The sequence below is a fragment of the Mus caroli genome, unplaced genomic scaffold (genome assembly GCF_978045245.1).
Source record: "Mus caroli unplaced genomic scaffold, Mus_caroli_1 scaffold_7, whole genome shotgun sequence".
In the NCBI taxonomy this organism is placed as follows: domain Eukaryota; kingdom Metazoa; phylum Chordata; class Mammalia; order Rodentia; family Muridae; genus Mus; species Mus caroli.
In genome coordinates, this window is record NW_028227262.1 from 114,375,294 (window position 1) to 114,397,414 (window position 22,121).

Genomic DNA, 22,121 nt, shown 5'->3' on the forward strand with positions numbered 1-22,121 from the left:
GAGAAACCAACGCCACATAAGACATCATCACTGGGAAAATAAAGGCACATGTAAGCTGAAGAGACGCTCAGTGGCTAAGAGCACTCGAGGCTCTTGAAGAGAATATGGGTTCTGTTCTTAGCACCCAAATGGTAACTCACAACCAATTATAACTCCAATTACAGGGAATCTGATACAGGCACCAGGCATGCACAAGGTGCATATACATACATGTAGGCAAGACATTCACACTCATAAAAATAATCCTTTAAAAAAGGGGTTTTAAAAATAAAGAAAGCAAAAAATATAATAAAAACCACCTCTAATCTCAACCTTTCAAATTTAAGATGCTGGCCTAATTATTTTTACTGTTTCATATCTGTGAATTATGTAGTTACAATCCTATGTTTAAAATCTGACTTTTCTATTTTAGATCACTGCCACATTAAAGGCAATACAATAAAACACATCAGTATGAAACATGAGCTCTGGGGCCTAACTGCCTAGGATCAAATCCCAGCTCTCAGTGTAACCTGTTTGTACATCTTTTTGGTAAATGGAAACAAGATCTGCCACTGAAGGTTTCTGTGCAAATAAAGAGTTTAAATAGAGTTAAACACACACCATGCTTTTCAGAGCCAACTGCATAGAAAGCAGAGAACAACCAGTAACAGCAATGATAACAAGCACCATTTACTGACCACAGAGTCTATAGTATGTGTTTCTGTAGGTGTCATGAGATTTCAGATTCAGAGGTAAGCATGTTAGAGACAGTCAGAGCCAACAAACCTCTGTCCTGAGTTCAGTCTGTGTACTCACTCATACACACTCACTGGAAATGCCACTGTTAAAGACTCTTACAGTACCAAAGAACATCAGAGATCATCTCCAATAGATTCTCCATTTACAAACCGTGAAGGTGGCAACACTTCTGACTTTCAGGCACATACCAGGGAAAGGAGCATAGGTATCAAGCTGCTTAACTCCTTCTTCCAGTAAACTGAGGGCGAGCTCCAGCATGGGTGACTCGTTCAGTAGGTGATACATCAGACTAAAGCCAGGGGGCTTATAGGCCATGATCTCTTCTCCTGAACAGTACACAATCCAAAAGACAGTCAATCAGTATTGCCTTAAAACTAAAACTATTTGCTTATGTAGTGTGTGTGTGTGTGTGTGTGTGTGTGTGTGTTTTCAGAGGACAACTTGAAGACTTAGTTCTCTTCCATGGTAGACTAAACAAAGGTGTCAGGCTTAGTGCAGATGTCATTGACTATAAATACTCAATTAGAAGCCATCTTACAGGTCCCTCAATTTGAATTTTTGTTACAACCTTTGTTTTTGTGAATAATGACACTGTAACTTAAATAGCATTAACACAGGTGAAGGCAAACGTCAAGTCACAGACAGAGACACAAACTATAAAGAGTAGCAATTTTACACAGGAAGGACTGATGTGCACATGAGAGCCAGAACCCAAAAATCCTATTTTCTCTCTTGAACAGAACATGATTAAAACAATAAAGCAAAGATTAAATTCTAATTTAACCCATAAATCTTAACATATATATATACACATATATATGCGCACACATACATATATATGTATATATATTTAAAAATCACTAAATCATAAATACTTTGAAAAATAATAGAATTAAATTACCTTGTAGTTCCACAAACTGATCTACAAAATCTTCAAGCTGAGGTTCATAATCTCTCAACAGCTTATAAAACACTTCCAAGACAACCTCAGCGACTTCCCACTAGAGGAAAAACATCTATTTCAGTATAATGAACAGTCAGAGTTGGGAATTTGTAAGCTTTTCATTCCTTTCATCAGTCTGCTCTCCAGAAAACAAATCAAGTCCCTTGTCTACTTTATTAATTTATGCAACACAATCTTAATTCACCTTGTTTCATTTTGCCAAAGGTAACAGATTTGTTTTTCCAGAAAAACATATTTTAAATACTACTTAAGAACTATCTCTAGAGCCAAAGTTTGAGCTCATTTATAAGGTTTAGGTATTTAGCACCTGTATGTTCACTTTATAATTATACAGTAGCAGAGTTCTCTAAAGGTCAAATATTTCAGTTTCTCTAAGAAACTCAAGTGATGTTCAACACAGTGAACGAATATCCCTCAGATCACACAAACCAGGAGCAAACATGCTCAGACCAGGGCTCTCTGCCCAACAACCAGTCAAAATGCCCCAAATGACCCCATGACCATTTCATTGTTAAGGATGGATTGAAAATACATGGAAGGACACCTATGTCCAACTTTGCTTTAAAATCCATTGCACAGGGTATTTTAATATGTAGTTTACTCACTTTTGTGGTACTGGAGACTGAGTCTGGGCTGTACATGCATGGCCACTGCTCTGCTATAACACAGCTGCAGTGTCACTATGGAGGTCTGCAATACTGGGCTTTACACTGTAGGCAGTTACTTTTGTAATGATCATTAAACTGTACAATTTTATTAAGGTTGAGTTTTGGAATGGGACTATTTGGATTATTATATATGAATTATATATTTATATATTTGGATTATTTATAAAAGGACTGTGGCCTGTTTATATTTTTTAAAAAGGCATTATCTGCTAATAGACTTAAATACTGTTAAATCTACTACCTCTAACACTCTAGTATTTATTTCAACACAAAGCAATGCTTTCATGAGAATCCATTGGTTTAAGATATAGTTAGCTACATTAAGCTAAAGAAAGCTTCAATTAAAAAACATTCTAAAACCTGACAAAAACTTCAGGGACAATAAGACAAGTGGCAGGAGAGAAAGCCGCAGTGTCTGACGGGCAGCTTCACACAAGCGGCAGTTATCTACAAAGTACACGGCTGACCAGGACATTCTGGTCATAACCATCTTGTAAAGAAAGTACAAATAGGACATGTAAAACGAGTATGAAACATGTGCCAGAACACTCTGTTGAAAGGATTCTAATGATCAAGCACGCACTGCTCATCTGGAATGACATTTAATGAAGCACAGCTGCAACCGTGTGAAAATACAATGAATCAGCTATGCCAGGTACAGATATAAGGGATGGGGTCTATGCAGCAATCTAAAAGCAATTTTTTTAAAGTAAAACTTCACAATTACTTGAAATCTTCATGATACTACATGACAAAGGATATAAAGTAATGTAAAAGTTTGGGGGGGCTATTCATTTATTTATTGGTTTTTCATGACAGGGTTTCTCTATGTAGCCATGGACTCAAACTCACAAAAATCCACCTTTCTTGGCCTCCTGAGTGCTATGATGAAAGCCATGCATCATCATTGCCCAGCCTGATGATGAACGGTAGTCTTTCTAATGTTATTTAAATGTTAAACAAGAAAAAAAATGAGTAGAAATTATTTTTCTTTTGGTAACAGGGCTAAGGGTGATATAATTTCTTTTGCTTTGAACTGTCCAATATTAGCATGAACCAAATTCTTTTTATAATCATTAATATAACAAAACATCCAACAGGCCAAAAAAACCCAGCAAACTGATAAAGCAGAAATGTTCCTATAAAATATATCCAAGGACATTCTGTGAGACAATAAACAGTACTATAAACTAAAGGTGAACTACATAAGAACCTGGAAGGGTCTCTTACATAGCTTAGTGGTTATGAGCTTGGATCTGAAGACAGAGTCCTATGTTCAAATCCTGGTCCTGGAACTTAGGCAAGTTCCTTAACTTTGCTAAGCCTCCATCTGTAAAATTGGAACATTAATAGTACCCGCCTCGAGGTAATACTATAATTACATAAAATGATATATACATTGAGCTCCAAGGAGCAGAGCCAAGATGTCCATAGAATGTGCCAAGAATTGCTGTCAGCATTCACCCATGGCAGCTAAGTCCACCAACTTCTAACAATAGCTTTCCTCTGGGTGAATAATCCACCACCTAGAATTACTAACAGACCTAGCAAGTCATCTTGAATTGATGCAATTCCGAGTCTAAAGCATCCCATTGTTCCCAACAAAGGTAGAAAGGTTTTAGCTCAATTTTAATAAAACTGCTCAATCAGACATGGTGAGATCTTGTCTAAGAGTGTTCAGTTAATGACTGTGAGCTCCCATCACAAAGTCCCTGTCGGAGATGTGTGTCTTGATTTTAATGCCCAAAGTTGTCTGTAAGACACGTAAAATAATCCAAGAAGGAATAACAGAATCAGGACTATGAATTTTATTGACTTCCAAAAGCCAAAGTGACTTTATAGCCCCTTACTCCTTGGATGAAAGAAGTGACAGTAAACTCATAGGAGAGAAATGCTTTACTCTGAACATAACCTTTTCAGCGGCTCTCCGGTAAGCTCTCGTACGGAATCGGAGAAACACAGAATCTCTCAGGAACTGCAAGTAAGGGTCAAAGCCAGGGGGGCGCAGGCCAGCACCCAGATTAGAAGGGAATGAGCTCTCCACCAGGGTACTGATCAACTGGCAAAAGGCCCGAGTCAGGGGATATTCTTCACACCGGGACTCTATTTCATTGAGTTCAACCTTCAAACAGAAGAATAAAGACAATTAACAATCTCAAACTACTAACCAGAGGTAAAGCATGTTGCCAGTACTAACTCATCAACAATGACATATCACCACATGAAACAGTACCAAATAGTACATTTCCTACTTAGCAGAAAAGACACTCAAGTGTATCCATCTAAATCAGTGACAAGAATTTTTAATTTTCACATATTATCTCAACCTTAAGATAAAGATTTTTACATGCATTCTTTAAAAAAGGCATGGTACAACAACTGGTTATACATACAAGTGACATTATATAGACCGAGCAGGTTGTATTTAGGAATATATATGTATACGTACACACATATTCATATACACACATATACGTATATAACATCAATTAATGAAAGGAGGACATGAATTTCAAAACAGCAAAGTGGCATACATGGAGGGTTGGGAGGGAGGAAAGGAAACAGAGAAATGATGTAATTATAATCTCAAAAGTAAAAGAAATAGGGAGGGGGGACAGTGGAGGGCTCAATGGATAGGGGTGCTTGCTGCTAAGTCTGAAGATGTCAATTTGATACCCAGAAGCTATATCTCAAGAGAGAACAAACAACTAAAAATTTTCCTCTGACCTCCACTGACATGTCATGGCATGTGCCACCTTCCTGCAAAGCAAATAAATACGTAAGTGTAACAAATAAAAAGGAGAACAGAAATAATTTTTTACACTGGGGGTAGTGGCTTTTGCTTGGTATCCCAGTACATAGGAATCTGAGGCAGAAGGGTTACCAAGAGTCCAAGGTCAGCCAGAGCTACAAAGCAAGATATCACCTTAATAAAACAAAACATTAAATTCTTAAGTTGACTTAACTAACCTTAAAAAAACAATTACAATCAGGACTTTCAATTCAGATGACTGTCGTGTGACATCCTCTTTCAACTGTTAACATATTTTAGCTTCTTTCATTGACTGCTTTGCTCAAAATTAACAGTATGTCTGAGTGGATAAAGATGCTTGCCTTCAAGCCTAACAACCCTGAGTGTGATCCCCACTATCTCACAATATGAAGAGAACTGACTTGACTCTAAAAGGCCCCCTGGCCTCTACATACATACTATGGTACATGTGTGCCTGGGGCCACACATGACCATACAGTAAGCAAGCATATAAAATAATGATAAAAACAGTTCTATCTCTATTTTAGCACTAGTAAGAGAACCCTCCAAAAGCAAATACATTAAATTTTAAAATTACAGAAAAGTAGTAGGCTACAAATAACTTTTCACAATCTTATTCTGGCATTACTGTATGAATGAATGTAGTGTTGAATCTTAAAGGGGAAACCTTACCTCAATACCAATAGCCTGCCTCTGGCTTGGAACCCTGACCGTCTGCAGTATCTGGAAGAAAGAAGAAATACATATCATGAGCATCCTTGTCCATCAAGAAGCAATAATGGCCATCGAACAGTTATAGATCTCAACTACCCACTAACACAAGTGATCACCAAGGAGTCCCTGGTCGACTTTCATTAGCAGTTCTGGCAGACAGAATTTCTGGGTTTGTAATGTACAGGAAACTGGTAAATCCTAAGAACACACAATTTACTTTTCTCTGAAAAACCTGAATCCCATCCCATTACAAAGCAGTAAGTACATAGGACCTGCTAAACACTGCTTTACTATGGATCAGGAGGGGAACAGCAGTCTCATAGTAACAGCACTGATAACTTAGTTATTCTCATCTTTAGAATATACATTTAGAAACTGGAAAATAGTTGTTTATGTGAATAATGAACAAGAATCACAGCCTCTGATCATAAAATACTATGATCTCTGAGACAAATGACATTCCACTTAACTATCTCCCTGGAGGTACTGCTATAAAAAAGTGGTTCTCAACCTGTGGGTCATGACCCCTTCACAGGAGTCACATATCAAATATTTACTTATAATTCATAACAGTTATAAAGTAGCAACAAAACTGTTAGGGGGTCATTACATGAGGAACTACACTAAAGGGTAGCAGCATTAGGAAGGTTGAGAGCCACTGCTATAAAACATATTCTTTCTACTTTATCACAAAGAGAATAACAATACTTAATGGAAAAATTTCGACAGAGCTGACTTTCAGAAAAAAGCATTCAGTGAGATGTCAAATACCATGCATCCCTTAAATTCTCTTTCTATGATGGCATAAATGGATGCAAGTCAACAAAGTTCCTCTTGTCCACCCACTTCCACTTATGCCCCAAGCTTAGGAGCCGTGTGTGTCCACCAGTGAAAAGCCATCCAGCTGCTGAGAACGCATCTGTAAAGCTCATCCAACAGGTCCTGATAACAGAAAGCTATAGAATACATAGCCCTCCTAGTTTCAGGCAGGAAGGGCATGGGGAAAAAGGAACAGTACGGAGAACACAAGTATCTATTTCCTGCATTTAATGAGTACAGTATGTCTGAAGGCTTCCAGCCCGCCACACAGGAAGTATCTCGCTGATCTGAAGAATTAAGATCTTTAGAGTTACTTGAATAACCTATCTTCGGTAACCTCGTTGTTGTGAAGTGAGCCAAGAAAACAAACTAAATGCAATGCTAGGCTCCCACACTGTACCTACACAGGAAGCCTTGAGATACTGTAAATTTCCACCAGGAGCTCTTGTTTCTATAGCATTACCATCCTCTAAAGTATACAATGAGAGAGTTCATGGTACCACCTGTGTGTATTCCAACGACTGCCAAAGTGAAGCGGCAATTTCAGGAGACTTTCCAAAAGCTGCAAGTGTCTTCAGTAGCTCAGCTTTGAGAACTGGAGGAATACTGCACTGCAGGAGCCCCAGAATCACCACAACAGGCGTCCACTGGGGATGTTCACAGAGGGCCAAGCGAGCATTCTCACTCTGAGATTGAAACACAAAACAACAAGATAGGTATTTTATTTGTTTACCTATGCTTTTCTGTTTTATTTTCTGAAAAATGGCTCTTGCTATGCTGCCCATACTGGCCTCCAACCCCATTAACTCAAGCTGTCCTGACAGATGTGAACAGGGGCACCCACTACCAAGTCACAGCTATGAAATGTGATCAGCAACCTACTATACACTATATACATTTAGTATATACCACAACAAAGAAGATACCTGTCTTTTAGCGAGTAGATCACTAGTTTGGTCATAGAAAGAATGGAAGTTAAATTCTTTCACAAGCCCAGGAACAGAAATACTACAAACAGATAAATGACCTACTAGAGTGACAAAAATCAAAGCCACTGTTAAGTCCTTTCTAGAACAGCATAGTACTATTACACTAAAATATATCTAATTCATGAATGAGTCAACAAATAATGTTTTAAGGAGTTGGAGAGATAGCTTAGCAGTTAAGAGCACTGACTGCTCTTTCAGAAGTCCTGAGTTCAATTCCCAGCAACCACATGATGGCTCACAACCTTCTGTAATGAGATCTGATGCCCTCTTCTGGTGTGTCTGAAGACAGCAACAGTGTATTCACACATTTTATTTTTTAAATATTTAAAAAAAAAAAAAAACTTCTTTAAAAAATAACTTTACAGAAATATTTTATCAAGGATTACGTTATTTTATTTCAATAAGACATTATAGTTAAGTTTGGTATTTTTACAGCATAACAACATCAAACATATTAGAAAAATCCTAGAAAACACAGTTCTATATTCCAGACAAATGTCAACCTGAGCAGTTCATTTCATTCTAGGAGCAACGTGGAATTCTATGCTATGAAAGTATATGCTGAAGACAGGACTGATTTGGTAGAAGGAGCAGCTGACTCAGTAACTTTCTTTTCCATGAAAACTACTCTTTCTGTACACATACAGCTGACCTGTGTGTATGCCTCAGCACCTCTGTCAGTTACTTTCTAGAAGGATGCACACACACAACTGACCCTTCCTTTCTTCTCCTCTACTTTTAAACATGTTCTGGCTATAATTTTCAAATTAAGATTCTGTAATTGTGAGACGCCGACTTAAGAGTGTTTCTCCCTAGAAGGTAAAGCCCCTGGACATTCCCCAAGCTTGTTTTCCCTGATCTCTAAAAATACAGCCAGAAAGAAGATCTTTGTTCTCTATAGCCAGCAAAAAGCCTTTTTGTTTCTGTGCCTTACAGCAAGAGATGCGATAATTGTAATTTTACCAAGGACACCCAGGGCAGAGAACTCTCCTCCCAACTCCTCCCAATCCCTCCCAACTCCTCCCAACTCTTCCCAACTCTCCTCCCAACTCCTCCCAATTCTTCAGCTAGCTAGTTAAAAGCCCCCTACTGTCACTGCTCAGGGTCAAACTCCCCTGCCCTGCACAGTTTGAGGAGTTCGTCCTCAGCTAGCTGATAATAAAACCTCTTGCAGTTTGCATCAGGTGTGGTTTTCTCTCAGGTCATTGGGGTGCTGGCCAGCTCATCCTGGGACTTGAGGGGAGGCCCAGCTTCAGGGGTCTTACATAATGACCAGAACTAGCATAAATTATACCCTCTAAAGTCTAAAAAAACAAGAGCATAAGTACGAATGCTATGTGTGTGCTAAATATACCGTTCGTAAACATTAATCACTAAAAGAATGTCACCGTGCTACAACATAAACCAACCCCCCGTGGATGGCTACCTACCCAAGTAATGATAGTAGATGTCAGCTGGAGAAAAGCGATCAGTCCATCTTGCTCCTTCTGGGTGATGCCACGGGAAGGAAGGTGACGGTACTGGACACTGTCTGCACTGGGCAGGTCCTTCCGGAGATGCTCATGGTAGAGCAATAAGGAATGAAAGAAATGCTCCCAGGAAACAGGACTGCCACCTGCTCCCTGAATGTTTTCAACTGAAAAGAAAAGCAACACAGTTTTCTTTCAAACATTGCCTATTTAGGGCTCAAAGGTAGAAGCCTGCCTACCATCTGAGAGGCTCTAGGACCACCACTAGCTTTATAACAAAAGGTCTGGTTATTCCTTTGGAGTCTAAGAATAGTTTCATTGATACCATTTGTCTTTGTCTTAGCAGACAGTCAATCTGTTCTAAATGAGCAGTGTTGTTTTGTCTAGGTCATGGCTCCTCCAACCTGTCACCATGGATATATTAAAACTTAGTTTCTTTAAACCTCATTTTTGGGGCTGGTGAGATGGCTCAGCGGGTTAAGAGCACTGACTGCTCTTCCAAAGGTCCTGAGTTCAAATCCCAGCAAACACATGGTGGTTCACAACCATCTGTAACGAGATCTGACTCCCTCTTCTGGTGTGTCTGAAGACAGCTACAGTGTACTTACATATAATAAATAAGCAAATTTAAAAAAAAAAAAAACCCTTATTTTCTTCACATATAAAAGCAAAAATAAAAATATGTAGCCAAACGGCAGATATTTCCTTTCTTTTCCCTTCTGGCAGTGTATCTGACTTAATCAGACCTGAGTCTGAAGATTAGTAATGAGAAAACAAGTGTTTATGAGGATAAATGACAGAAATCAGTTAGCTATGCATGATGGCGTATACCTGCAAGTCTAGTCCTCGGAGGAAGAGGCAGGAGGATAAGGACCCTGGACTGTAGGGTGAGTTCTAAGACACATTAAGCTACAGAGCGAGCATCATCCCAAACAAAGCAAAGCACAACACCACCAAACCTCCACTGCAGAGAGGTGTGCCTGGTCTTATGTGCCGTATGCGCTCTTGAAAACGTATGCTTTAGACTTGTTACACTTAACCACATTTAACAAAGGTAAGTGGAAAATCCCCCAACCTCTGACACCAAAATCGAAGCATTACCATACATAAAAATCACCAATTAACTCCTTCCCTCAGGTATTATAAACACAATTTGTACTTATGGTGGAATCTTCTCAGCAGTACACTGTACACAATGGTGTAAAACAAATTTAACATGCAGACTGCCCTTACCATGACTACTACCATTGACTTTGAGCAGGCTAAAACAGTAGTGGGCACACTGAGGCCCATTGGCCAAGCCCTGGAGCATTTTCAAATAAGGAATATAAATAGTTGGAGGCAACAGGTCACCCATTTGTCTAACAAACTTTGACAAGACAACCTGAAATTAAGAAAAAAAAGAGTTATAGAAAACAACTTTAATGCATCATGGGTTTGCTTATGTAAAAGCTACAACAAACTTAGTACTATGATACAATTCATTGCCATAACAAAAGTAACAGTTATTTTATTTATGAAAAACTGTTATTAACAATTTACAGCAATTATAGAATATCTTTGTAAATATTCAGCACGTTTACAATCTCCACCTTAAATGTCACATGTAAGACCACTCATATTTTTAAAGACTTATTTTTATTTTAGTACACATGTATGTCTGTGTCTGCATGTGTGTACAAGTGCCTAGAGGACAGAAGAGTCATAAGATCTCTGAATCTGCAGTTGTAAGCCATCTGACATGGGTGCTGGGAACTGAACTGTCCTCTTGAAGAACAGCAAGTATTCTTTTTTTTTTTTTCTTTTTTCGAGACAGGGTTTCTCTGTACAGCCCTGGCTGTCCTGGAACTCACTCTGTAGACCAGGCCGGCCTCGAACTCAGAAATCCACCTGTGTCTGTCTCCCAAGTGCTGGGATTAAAGGCATGCGCCATCACGCCCAGCTTGAACAGCAAGTATTAACTGCTGAGCCATCGCTCCTACCCCCAACTACCTATACTTTTTAACTATATAAAACTAAAAGCTGCGGGGCAGTGGTGGCGTACGCCTTTAATCCCAGCACTTGCGAGGCAGAGGCAGGCTGATTTCTGAGTTCAAGGACAGTCTGGTCTGCAGAGTGAGTTCCAGGACAGCCAGGGCTATACAGAGAAACCCTGTCTTGAAAAACCAAACAAAACAAACAAAAAAAATAAATAAATAAAAGCTAAATATGTTTACAGACATCTGGAAATTATTGTGACCTGTTGTTAGGTATGAAATAGTTTTACAATACTGTAGGAAAAATAACCTTATTTCTAAGAAAAATACGTAACCATTGAAGGGTAGAACATTTTGCTGCACAATGCTTACTTTAAAGCATCCTTCAAGATTAAAGTGTCGTTATATAACTGTGTCAGCTTGCAATGTGGAATCAGGGCACTAGAAATCCATTATAATCATCTATCTTCCATATGAACCTTTGAAAAGCCTTAATACGGACTGAAGGGATGGCTCAGAGGGCAAGAGCACTGACTATTCTTCCAGAAGTCCTGAGTTCAATTCCCAGAAACCACATGGTGGCTCACAACCATCTGTAATGGAATCCGATGCCCTCTTTTGGTATATCGAACAGCTGCAGTGTACTCATATACATAAAATAAATAAATCTTAAAAAAACTCTGAGATCACCTGTCTGTCTCCAGAGTGGCCGGATTGAAGGCAGATGCCATACTTCCTACCCACCTTATCTTTAAAAAAAAAAGAAAAGAAAAAGAAAAAAAAGAAAGAGAAAAGCTTTAACATATCTTTCTCTAATATATTTTTCTATATAGGGAAAAAGTCAAAATAATAAATGTAAGAAATAGAGTAAAAACAAAATGGAGTCACTGATTATAGACTCCAGGGGAGAATGAATTTACAGCCTGCAAGCTTCTAAAACTGAAACCCCAGAATGATGAACACTGACATGACAATCTTTTATTTACTTCTATACACTATATTATAGAGAATACAGGACAGAAAAAGGGCACTTGTCTGCACATATGGAGATTCCCAGACACCACATTATCAATTATGACCTCTAAGTCTTCTTCAGTGCTGAAACCTCATCTTCCCCAACTTGGTCAGCATCATGTATACTGGTTATTGTCACACCTATAGAGGATGACTATAGCAAAAATAAAATCTCAAGAAAGAATGAGACCACAAGCGTTTCTGCTTCTAGCAATTTGTCACATGTCTAGTATGTAATAAAAGACTATATAAAATTCAAAATGGTCTGAAATTTGATGGATTCAAATTTTTCTCATAAAAGAAAAAAAGTAATAATTTCTAAATAATTTAGTGTCTGTGTTCAAAATTCAATGACTAAATCAGAGAATAAAAATAAAAAGCCAAAAAGCCTCACCTGGCGCTGAGGAGGCCGCTGATGAGCTACTCCCAGGTAAGAGCCCATGACCGTGGGGGTCTGCAGAGGCTCTGAGGGACACCAGTATTCTAGAGCAAGCTCCAAATGAAATGGGTTTTTCTTATACAGTTCACCAATCTGCAGAGAATAAGCAAAAACTATAGAGAAATGTTTATAGCAAGAACATTACAGAAATAAAAAAGCACATTAGTATTGAATTCTTCTGCTAAAATTTTCCAAGGTTCAGGGAAAATGGAACAGAGAAGAGATTTAAAACAACAACACCAACAACAACAAAAAGAATAAATACCCTTTCCAACAGAATGACTTACCAGGAGCATTAAGTGTTCCAGGTCCCTTCTAAGTGAGATGGGGGGTTCATTACCCATCTGTATACTCATGTGAATCATTCGAGCATCTTCATCTGCCCGATTCTTCAGCTGTTTCACCTATTAAACAAGGCTTAATGTATTAAACAAGGCTTAATGTATTAAACAAGGCTTAACGTAATTTTCTTATGCACAGGTTAATAACAATATCAAGCAAGTAACTCTATAAGAAACTCACTTAAATACCTTTACATTTGAGCAACATGAAAAATACACTAGAAATTTCACTAAAATATTAAGATTATAGTATCTTAAGGATCAGAGAGAGCCAGGGAGATGGTTCAATAGGTAAAGATGCTTGTGCCACAAGATGGTGGAAAGAACCAAGTCCTACAGGCTGTCCTGATTTCCAGCAAATCCTGCCCAGAACGACATGCCCTTGTCTGTACACATATACACACAACAAAGAAAAGAAGGGGGGGGGTGCGGAGGGCGGGAGGGAGGGAACTTTCTACTTATGGAAGATGAGATCATCAGCTTCTCAACAGAGGCATTACTAACATTTGGGGCAGGCCATCTCTACTTCTGGATTATCCTAATACTAATACTAATATATGAAACTTCACACCCCTGGAACTACTAAGGCCATAGTACAGTGACATAACAAGCAAAACTCACTGTCCAGCATGCAGTGAACGACATTATACTGAGAATCCCTGTCTTCTAACATTTGTGTGAACTAAATGCTAATGAAACAAGAAATTACTTTGTTCTGAGGGGAAAAAAAAACACCACATTTATAGCTGGAAGTTTCAATACTCCTTTCTCAATATTCAACAGAAAAGGTATAGAAAGTTGGTAAAGAGATGGAAAGACTTGAAGGATAGAATCAAACAATTCCAGTGAATTACTGATGGAACAATCCACAGAACAGTTGTAGAATACACGTTCCTTTCCATTTTCACAGATCACTTACCAAAACATACCACAGTGGATACCTCAACATTAAAGCAACCTGGTAAAGTATGTTCTTGACTACCAAGAAACTAGTAAAAGACAAATAACTAGTAAGTCTTCTACACATTTGTAAATCAAACACTTCTATATATGCCAGTGACCAAAGTCATCTCAAGGAAAATGCCAAAATGTATTAAACTAAAGAGAAAACGAAAATACCTAGCATTAAATACTTAAGCGTACATAAAAAGCTTTAAACCAACAATCTAGAAAACCAAAATGAAAGACCTGGGGTGTAGCTCTGTGAGAAAGAGCTTATATGATTGTAAGCTGTCTCACCCCTTCCACTACGAAAAAACAGTCGGGGGAGGTGTGTGCAAGATGGCTCAGTGGAAAAGGTGTTTGCTGCAAAGCTTGATGACCTGAGTTGGAGCCCCAGAGCCATACAGGAAGAGAAAACAACCCAGCAGTTTTTCTCTGACTTCCACCTGAAAGCACCCACACAAAACATGTAAAATAAATTAGTGTCAATAAAATAAAAATGGAAATAAAATAGACATGGAAGACACAGACATAAGAATCAAGAATATTAACAACGGATCTACAGCACTAGAGTACAAGGAAATTAATAGTGATCACCTACCTACAGAGACATTTTCATTAACCCACTGCTTTCTAGAAAAGCATTCACAGGGTCCAATGTTTCTTCTGAAAAAACCCTTCCAGTTAAAAAGGCTTGTATTATTTCACCTTGCCATCCAGACTGTACATATGCTGACTTTATTAGTTGCCAAACATCGAGCTAATGAAACCTATGTTTTAGGGGGCTGGAGAGATGGCTCAGCGGTTAAGAGCACCGACTACACTTCCAGAGATCCTGAGTTCAAATCCCAGCAACCACATGGTGGCTCACAACCATTTGCAAAGAGATGTGATGCCCTCTTCTGGTGTCTCTGAAGAGAGCAGTTGTGTACTCGTACATAAAACAAATAAATCTTAAAACTGTGTTTTAACTATTTTACAAAGCTCTTCCTACACTTCCATACTTACTTTCATTGGCATAAATGCAAGGAAGTCTGTGATAAGACTGTGGATTCTGCGGATGTAAAACTCTTCTTGATAGAAGTTTTCAGCCAGCACGACAGACTCGCTGAGGAACAGGAAGACATTGTCAGCAATGGCCAGCTCTGCAATTGCTTCATCTGCTTCTGTGAACTCAGCCAGGGCTACAGAGATTCAGAACACAGAAAAGCAAAATGAGAAAAGCCTTTACCTCAGCTTGTATCTCATGACAGAATGTTAGTGAAGCATATTTCAGACATTTTCCCAGCCTCCTAACAGGTGCTATACACAAAATGAAATTATGTATAATTGTAATTGATTCACAAACTCCAAAGAACCACTAAAAGAGTACATTTGAAATACAAATGTAGCTGGATATGGTGATGTATGCCTTTAGCCCCAGCACTCAGGAAGCAGAGTGTTGAGTTTGAGACCAGCCTGGTCTTTGTAGCAAGCTGCAAGCTAGCCAGGACTACATCGTGGACCTTGTCTCAAACAAAGCAAACCAAAAAACAAAACAACTGTAAGAACACTGGCTCTTCCCTTAAGTGACTTGCTAATCAATGCAACGTTAACACTGGTATAGACAGAGAGCTCTTATACAAACACAGCATGCAAAAACAATATAGGAGCTTTAATCCCAGACATTTCCAAAGGTTTTCCTGTTGGTGTTTTGATTTTGTTTGGGTTGGTTTTATTGAGGCAGGGTCTCAACTGTGTAGCCCTGGCTAGCCTGGAACTCACTTTAGAGTTAGGTTGGTCTTCAACTCAAGAGATCCTCCTGCCTCTGCATCCCAAATACAGTAAAGGTGTGAGCTACTCTGCCCCACCTTCTAGAGAGGTTACTTGAGGAAAGACTCACCTTGAATATGATTGTTTCATACCACAGGCTAAGGCCCTAGGCTGAATTTGAAGAGGAAGAAAAGATCGCAAACTAGCACAACACCACATTATCTTCCTGCTTCCTGCCTGCAGATTCACGCCATCACTTCTTATTCTCCTTCTGGGCTCTATCTGCCATGACAAACCCCCACAAGCCACGGGGACCAAAATAGACTCTTCCTCCCTTGAACCTCATCTTACGCAAACCCTCAGAAGTGAAAAAGCCTTTGCATTTCAAATTACAATGAAAGGACAGCTGGTAAAGCAAGCCACTCGAAGCATCATTTCATGAATCTAGACAACAGAATAGCGTGCCCTGTGTAGAATAGGATTAAGTAAACGGCCCTATTGTCTTAGTTAGGGTTTCATTGCTGTGAACAGACACCATGACCACGGCAACTCTTAAAAGGACAACATTTCATTGGGACTGGCTTACAGGTTCAGAGGTTCAGTCCATTATCAAAGGCAGAGAGCATGGCAGCGTTCAGGCATGATGCTGGAGGAGCTGAAAATTCTACCTCTGTTCTGAAGGCAGCTAATACTGGCTCCCACGTGGTTAGGAGGATGGTCTCATTGCCCATCCCCACAGTGGGTCCACTTTCCTCCAACAAGGACACACCCACTCCAATAAGGCCACACCTTCTAATAGTGCCACATCCTAGGCCAAGCATATTCAAACCATCACACCTATCTACGCTTGATTGATCCAAACATCTCCTTTCCAACACACTGAGTTTAAAAAACTAGATCTTCAGTTTGATACAATGTGAAAAAGTTTGTAAACAAAAATTTAAATGGTGGCACACATTTAATAATCCCAGCACTTTAGAGGTAAAGCCAGGAGAATGAGAAGCTCAAGGGCACCTTTAGCTACATAGTTTGGGGCCAGCCTGGGATACATGAGACCTCTTTCTTTAAAAAGAAAGAACCCTCTAGTTCTTTCTTTTTAAAACAGGGTCTCATGTATCCCAGGCTTTTTAAAGAAAGGAGGGTTCTGCTCAGTGGCAGAACCCTCCTCCCTTAGCACATATTTAGAAGGCTCTAAGGTCAATCATCAGCACCACAAAAAAGAAAAAGAATAGGTCTGACTCTGTTGGAGTCTCACACTTCTCAACTCCTACACTGAAGGCTAAGAACTCTCACTAGACCCACAAAAGGGAAGTAACCACTGAGGTTCTTTTCTGAGACGGCAAATAAGGTGCATCTCAGTACTACTTTACAAAGTTATGAGGGTTTGCTATTGTTGATTCTGAGACAGTCTCGCTATGCAACCCTGCCTGCCTGGCCCCAAACTATAGAGATCTGCCTACATCCTGAGTGCTGGAATGAAAAGTGCTAACACAAGCCATTAACACTGACAAATTTTTATCAAACAACTTGTATTTTCACATGCCATATTTACACTTTCTCTTTCTGATTTAAAATCTGATATTTGAAAACAAACACATTTAGAGCTGGAAAGATGGCTCAGTGGTTAAGAGCCCTGGATGTTGTTCCTCAAAAGAACCCAGGCTCCATTCCCTGCATCCACATGATAACGAGAAACCATTCCTAACTCTAGGGAATTCTTGGATCTCAGGTAACGTTAGACACACATGTGGAATACAGACATACATGCAGGTAAAACATTCACACATAAAACAAGTCACTAAAAACTTTTACAGGAAGAAAATCAATGCATTGCTAGGTACAGTGGCAGAGCCAGTTCTCTCCAACCTTCCTTCCTTACCTGTTACATCCGGTAGCTGGGATATCCCCCTCAACGCCAGGGCCCAGGCAAGCCTAACAGTGGCCTGCAGTCCAGGAAGCTTCCAAGGCTGAGAGTCCTGGAGGCGAGAGTGAATTGTCGAAACGTACTGTCTCTCTGTCAACAGTGGAAGGTGGTGAATCATATCTGAAAACACAAAATTACATCACTTCACCAAAAAAGAGCAGAAATAAATTCTCACATCCGTCACACATGGATATCTAAAAGTCATAAACACAGCATTTTCAAAAGGAATGATGACTAATTAACATCATTATTTGATATAACAAAATATCTGTATTGCTGTTAAAGTATTATATGCATAAAAACTAAAAACGACAACCCTAAATTTCAGTTAACAACTTCCGATAAGTTTCATAGACAGCAGAAATTAGAAAAAGAAGCACTCACTGCTTTTTCTATACAGGAATTCTAAAATATAAATAAATGCTCTCTAAAGATAAAATGAATCATCTACTTCTCATACACACACAAAAACACTATGTCAAAAAGGAAATAAAGAATCTGTGTTTTTACAAGCTCTAAAAATGTGAATAAGGAACAAAGCAGGTAGCTGCAGTAAAGTCAGGCACGTGCACTCATGAACACATTGCTTTCTACCGTGTAAAACCGCCATTTCAAATCTCAAAAGAAACCAACTGTACAGGAACAAAGCTGAGCATGGGGATGCACGCCTTAATCCCAGCGCTGGGGGAGCAGAGGTGGGCAGATCCCTGAAGTTCAAGGCCAGCCTGATCAACATAGTAAGTTCTAGGACAGCTAGGGCTAAACAGAGAACCTCTCTCTCAAAAAAAAAAAAAAAAAAAAAGACAGAAATCAGCAAGGCTGGTTTGCTGTCGTTGCTATTAGAAAGCAAACTTAGGGCCTCAGGTCTGGTAAGCAATTCCTTCATTCCAGAGTTTGACCTCAGTCTTAAATTACATTGCACGTTTAAAATGTTTCAAACTTGCCTGGATTGCACAGACAGAAACAAAGAAGAAAAGCTGTATTTTGGAAATTAAAATATTGTCCTTCTTGAATGTTCCCTCACAATTTAAAATTTTATTTTTGAAAATAAATGTATTGGTGGTTGTGTTAGCACATGCTGGGTATGTTAGCATATGCCTATAATCCCAGCACCCAGAAGACTAGAACAGGAAGATCAAGAGTTTGAGGCCAGACCAGCAAAATGGCTCAGCGGGTAGCAGTGCTTGCTGCCAGCCCTGGCAACCTAAGCTTACCTCCTGAAGTCACATAATTGAAGGAAACAACTGATCCTGAAAGTTGTCTTCTGGCACACGGGCACACAGACACATAAATGTAACTTAAAAAATTAGTTTGAGGCTAACCTAGACCACACATGAGACTCTAAGAATAAAAAAAGCATTAAAAAATATAAATGCTGGAGCTAGAGAGATGGCTCAGTTGTTAAGAGCATTGGCTGCTCTTCCAGAGGTGATGACTTCAATTCCCAGCAACTACGTGGTGGCTCAAAACCATCTGTAATGGGATCCAATGCCTTCTTCTGGTGTGTCAGTGACAGTGTACTCATTCATATAAAATAATCATATATATGTATGTATGTATGTACGTGTATATGTGTGTAAGTATATATACATATATACATAAACAAACAAACACACGAACATGTAGGGGTTGGAGAGATGGTTCAGCAGTTAAGAGCACTAGCTGCTCTTCCAGAAGACCAGGGTTCAATTCCCAGCATTTACATGGCAGCTCTCATCTATCTATAAAATCAGTTCCAGGGGGTCTGACACCCTCACACAGACATACACACAGGCAAAACACAAATGTGCATAAAATAAAAATAAATAATTTTTTAAAAAAGATAAAATGTAAAATTCAATACCATCTCGTTCCTCTGTGCTTTGTTCTATAAAGCTGGTATCAAAACAGTACAGAAGAGCCATAAGGAGACACAGATTCACTGCATCTAGGGAGCCATTGGCCTCAACTGTCACTCTTTCCAAATGTCCAATAAGTAGGAGGGTGTCATCTTTGGGTAATGGTGACTGGCAAGCCCAGGCAAAAAGACTTTCAGCCAGAGACTGCCTGCACTCCTTGATGAGATCAGAAACCTACAAGTAACAACATGATTGTGACATAAGTTATAGCAAGGTCTGGCATTACAAAACAGTGTCTTCCATGAAGGCTAACAAAATTAACTGATATGGATCCACACTCGTAAAGTTGCTGGGATTCTGAACAAATTCTAGAGGTTTAGTCCTTGAGAAACCATGCTGATCAATTGCTTGAACAACTCACTTCAGAAAAACTAGACAAGGCGTGAACAGAGGCACAGCAACTGGAACAAATGCAGGCACAATCCATGAGCAGAGCACTCTACACATTTGAAATGCAGGATTTCCACAGGGCTGATTGCTCATGCTAAACTCTTAATCCCAGAAGCAGTGGATCTCTGAGTTGGAGGCTAGCCTAGTCTACATAACAAGTTCTGGATCAATCGACTACTACATAGTAAGACCCTGCCTCAAAAATAAATAAATAAATAAATAAATAAATAAATAAAAATAAAAACCAACCAAAAAAAAAGAACAAATAAAAACAAACCAGTAACAATGACGATCAAACAGTATTTTCATCTGCCTATGTGAAATGAATATTCTGTAACCACTTCTGTTCCACATCTGTCAATGACACCCATGAGATCATCTTATAGAACCCTTGCCTCTTTGCGGTGTTTCTCACTGCCCAAACCTCTCTCTCTCTGTAGTTTCTCAAACTCATTATTCACATCAATCTGTGACAGCAAAGTGAGGACTTTGTAAGTCAATCCTTGCTCCATCAGCTCATCTGTAAAGCGTGTTGTCATGGAAACCAGCTCTGGACTACAAGGAAAAGAAACAAACAAAGCTATAATGAATAAAGATACTGTTTTGACAACAGTCTATTATTACAAACAACCAGGATGAATTATAGTCTTGTTCTTTTTACCCTTTCTAAATCATTGGCGTTAAATAAATCTCTGTGATTTTTCACTTGCAAGTAAGTCAGGCTTAAACTAAGGTACTACTCTGGAAAGAGTAGCCCAGTACATTATTGACCTGAGTTTACTGAAAGGGTACACACTAAGGAAAAACTGTTATTTCCAAAACTCAAATTCAAGTAATTTCACATTAACCCTGTAAGTCCCCAAAGGCAAACAGACCTGAGTTCTAATGTCCATGTCTTTCCTCGTCTAGACTGTATCAGGGTTCTGAGAGAATTTGCAATGCACCGCTTTCCATCCCAGTATAAAAGGACAGCTACCAATCCTCTGGTGAGGCCAGGGAAATGTGGCTGCTGATGCTCTCCTAGAAAAGGAATTGATTATTTAGTAATAAAGCTCAAATGGGTTTGAAACGTATGCCAAAATGTATTCAAATAAGCAGGTCTTAACGTTAAGGGGACCCTTAGGATTTCTACTCCCTGCATCATTCCTGGCATAGCGGACTCAAAGGCCCATCAACCATATGCCAGGGTATCAATAACAGCAAGAAGCACAGTTAAGAGGTGGTGGCGCACACCTTTAATCCCAGCACTCAGGAGGCAGTGGCAGGTGGAACTCTGAGTTCAAAGCCAGCTTGGGTCTACAGAGTGAATTCCAGGGCAGAACAGGGCAAGGCTACACAGAGAAACCCTGTCTCAAACAAACAAACAAAAGAACAAGAAATTCATCACTTTCCCAACTCAATTTCACTTCTTCTCTGATTTCCTATGTCGGGCCCACTCTCTCTCCACTCATGTGAACCCTTGAAAATGTCTGCAAGTTTCCTCCTTTCAGGGTCACTCTCGTCTACTCTGCACTGCCTCCTGTCAAAACCACTCCCACGTCTTTTCTTAAACCACCAGACTGTGTTCCTTTACAGCAGCCTTCCCATAGTATCTAGAGCATGGTAAATACAGAGGACATGTTGTTAAATCAAAGTTCTGGGCTGGGAACAGCTCAGTGATACAGTGCTTGCCTAGGAAGCCCAAGGCCCGAGTTCTATCTCCAGCTCTGCCAGAATAAAAAAGAAAACGATCTTAATTAAATCTAAATCTCAAGTATGTCCAGTTAGCATCCCCTCACATAAGAGAAAACTACCTTCCTTATCTTCAATAACTAATTTTCTTTAGTCAAAAAGGATTTTGGTAGTTACATGGTATATTTAAAGAAACTCAACAACCATTCAACTAAGATGTATATATCTTCTTCACATGGCTCCTTTGTGATCATTAATGAATTGCTTCTTTTATGAAAATACTGATCTCTATGTAGCAGCCACAAATTGACTTCTAGGTCATCTAGGATTGTACATGCTTGTTTCAGTCCCCCAGTAATACTGCTGGGATGAGTCCCTCCACTCTCCCTTCTTCACCATGCCCAGTCACAGCAGTCTTTTTCTTTTAAGCATGCATTTACTCAGACCTGAAGAGCATGCTCCTTGTGCCTCTACCAGCCTTCTTTACCAAGGAGTCTGGGGAGCTGGCATCTAAGCATGATTCAGGACTATGTCAAATGTTCTCACCTCAGAAAGGCCTTGACTAAGCCCACTAATCAGAACTACCTTAATCAGCCCTGATGTCTCTCTGCCCTGATGTGCAGTCTATTTTCTTCCT

The 22,121-nt window shown here is 39.4% G+C and overlaps 1 protein-coding gene across 2 annotated transcripts in view; it reads right to left on the reverse strand.

Moving 5' to 3' along the window:
• Nup205 (nucleoporin 205) overlaps positions 1–22,121 on the reverse strand; it is a 70,734-nt gene that overhangs the window by 39,415 nt on the left and 9,198 nt on the right. For both annotated transcript variants that reach the window (XM_021164044.2, XM_021164043.3), the window contains exons 4-17: positions 20,689–20,833; positions 20,209–20,368; positions 19,369–19,597; positions 17,481–17,645; positions 14,858–15,033; positions 12,854–12,970; positions 12,522–12,659; positions 10,371–10,521; positions 9,099–9,304; positions 7,183–7,365; positions 5,819–5,869; positions 4,286–4,495; positions 1,643–1,742; positions 930–1,067 (exon numbers count right to left, since the gene is read on the reverse strand). In XM_021164044.2, coding sequence (XP_021019703.1) covers positions 930–1,067; positions 1,643–1,742; positions 4,286–4,495; positions 5,819–5,869; positions 7,183–7,365; positions 9,099–9,304; positions 10,371–10,521; positions 12,522–12,659; positions 12,854–12,970; positions 14,858–15,033; positions 17,481–17,645; positions 19,369–19,597; positions 20,209–20,368; positions 20,689–20,833 — 2,169 coding nt within the window. The remainder of the gene's footprint in view (positions 1–929; positions 1,068–1,642; positions 1,743–4,285; positions 4,496–5,818; positions 5,870–7,182; positions 7,366–9,098; positions 9,305–10,370; positions 10,522–12,521; positions 12,660–12,853; positions 12,971–14,857; positions 15,034–17,480; positions 17,646–19,368; positions 19,598–20,208; positions 20,369–20,688; positions 20,834–22,121) is intronic.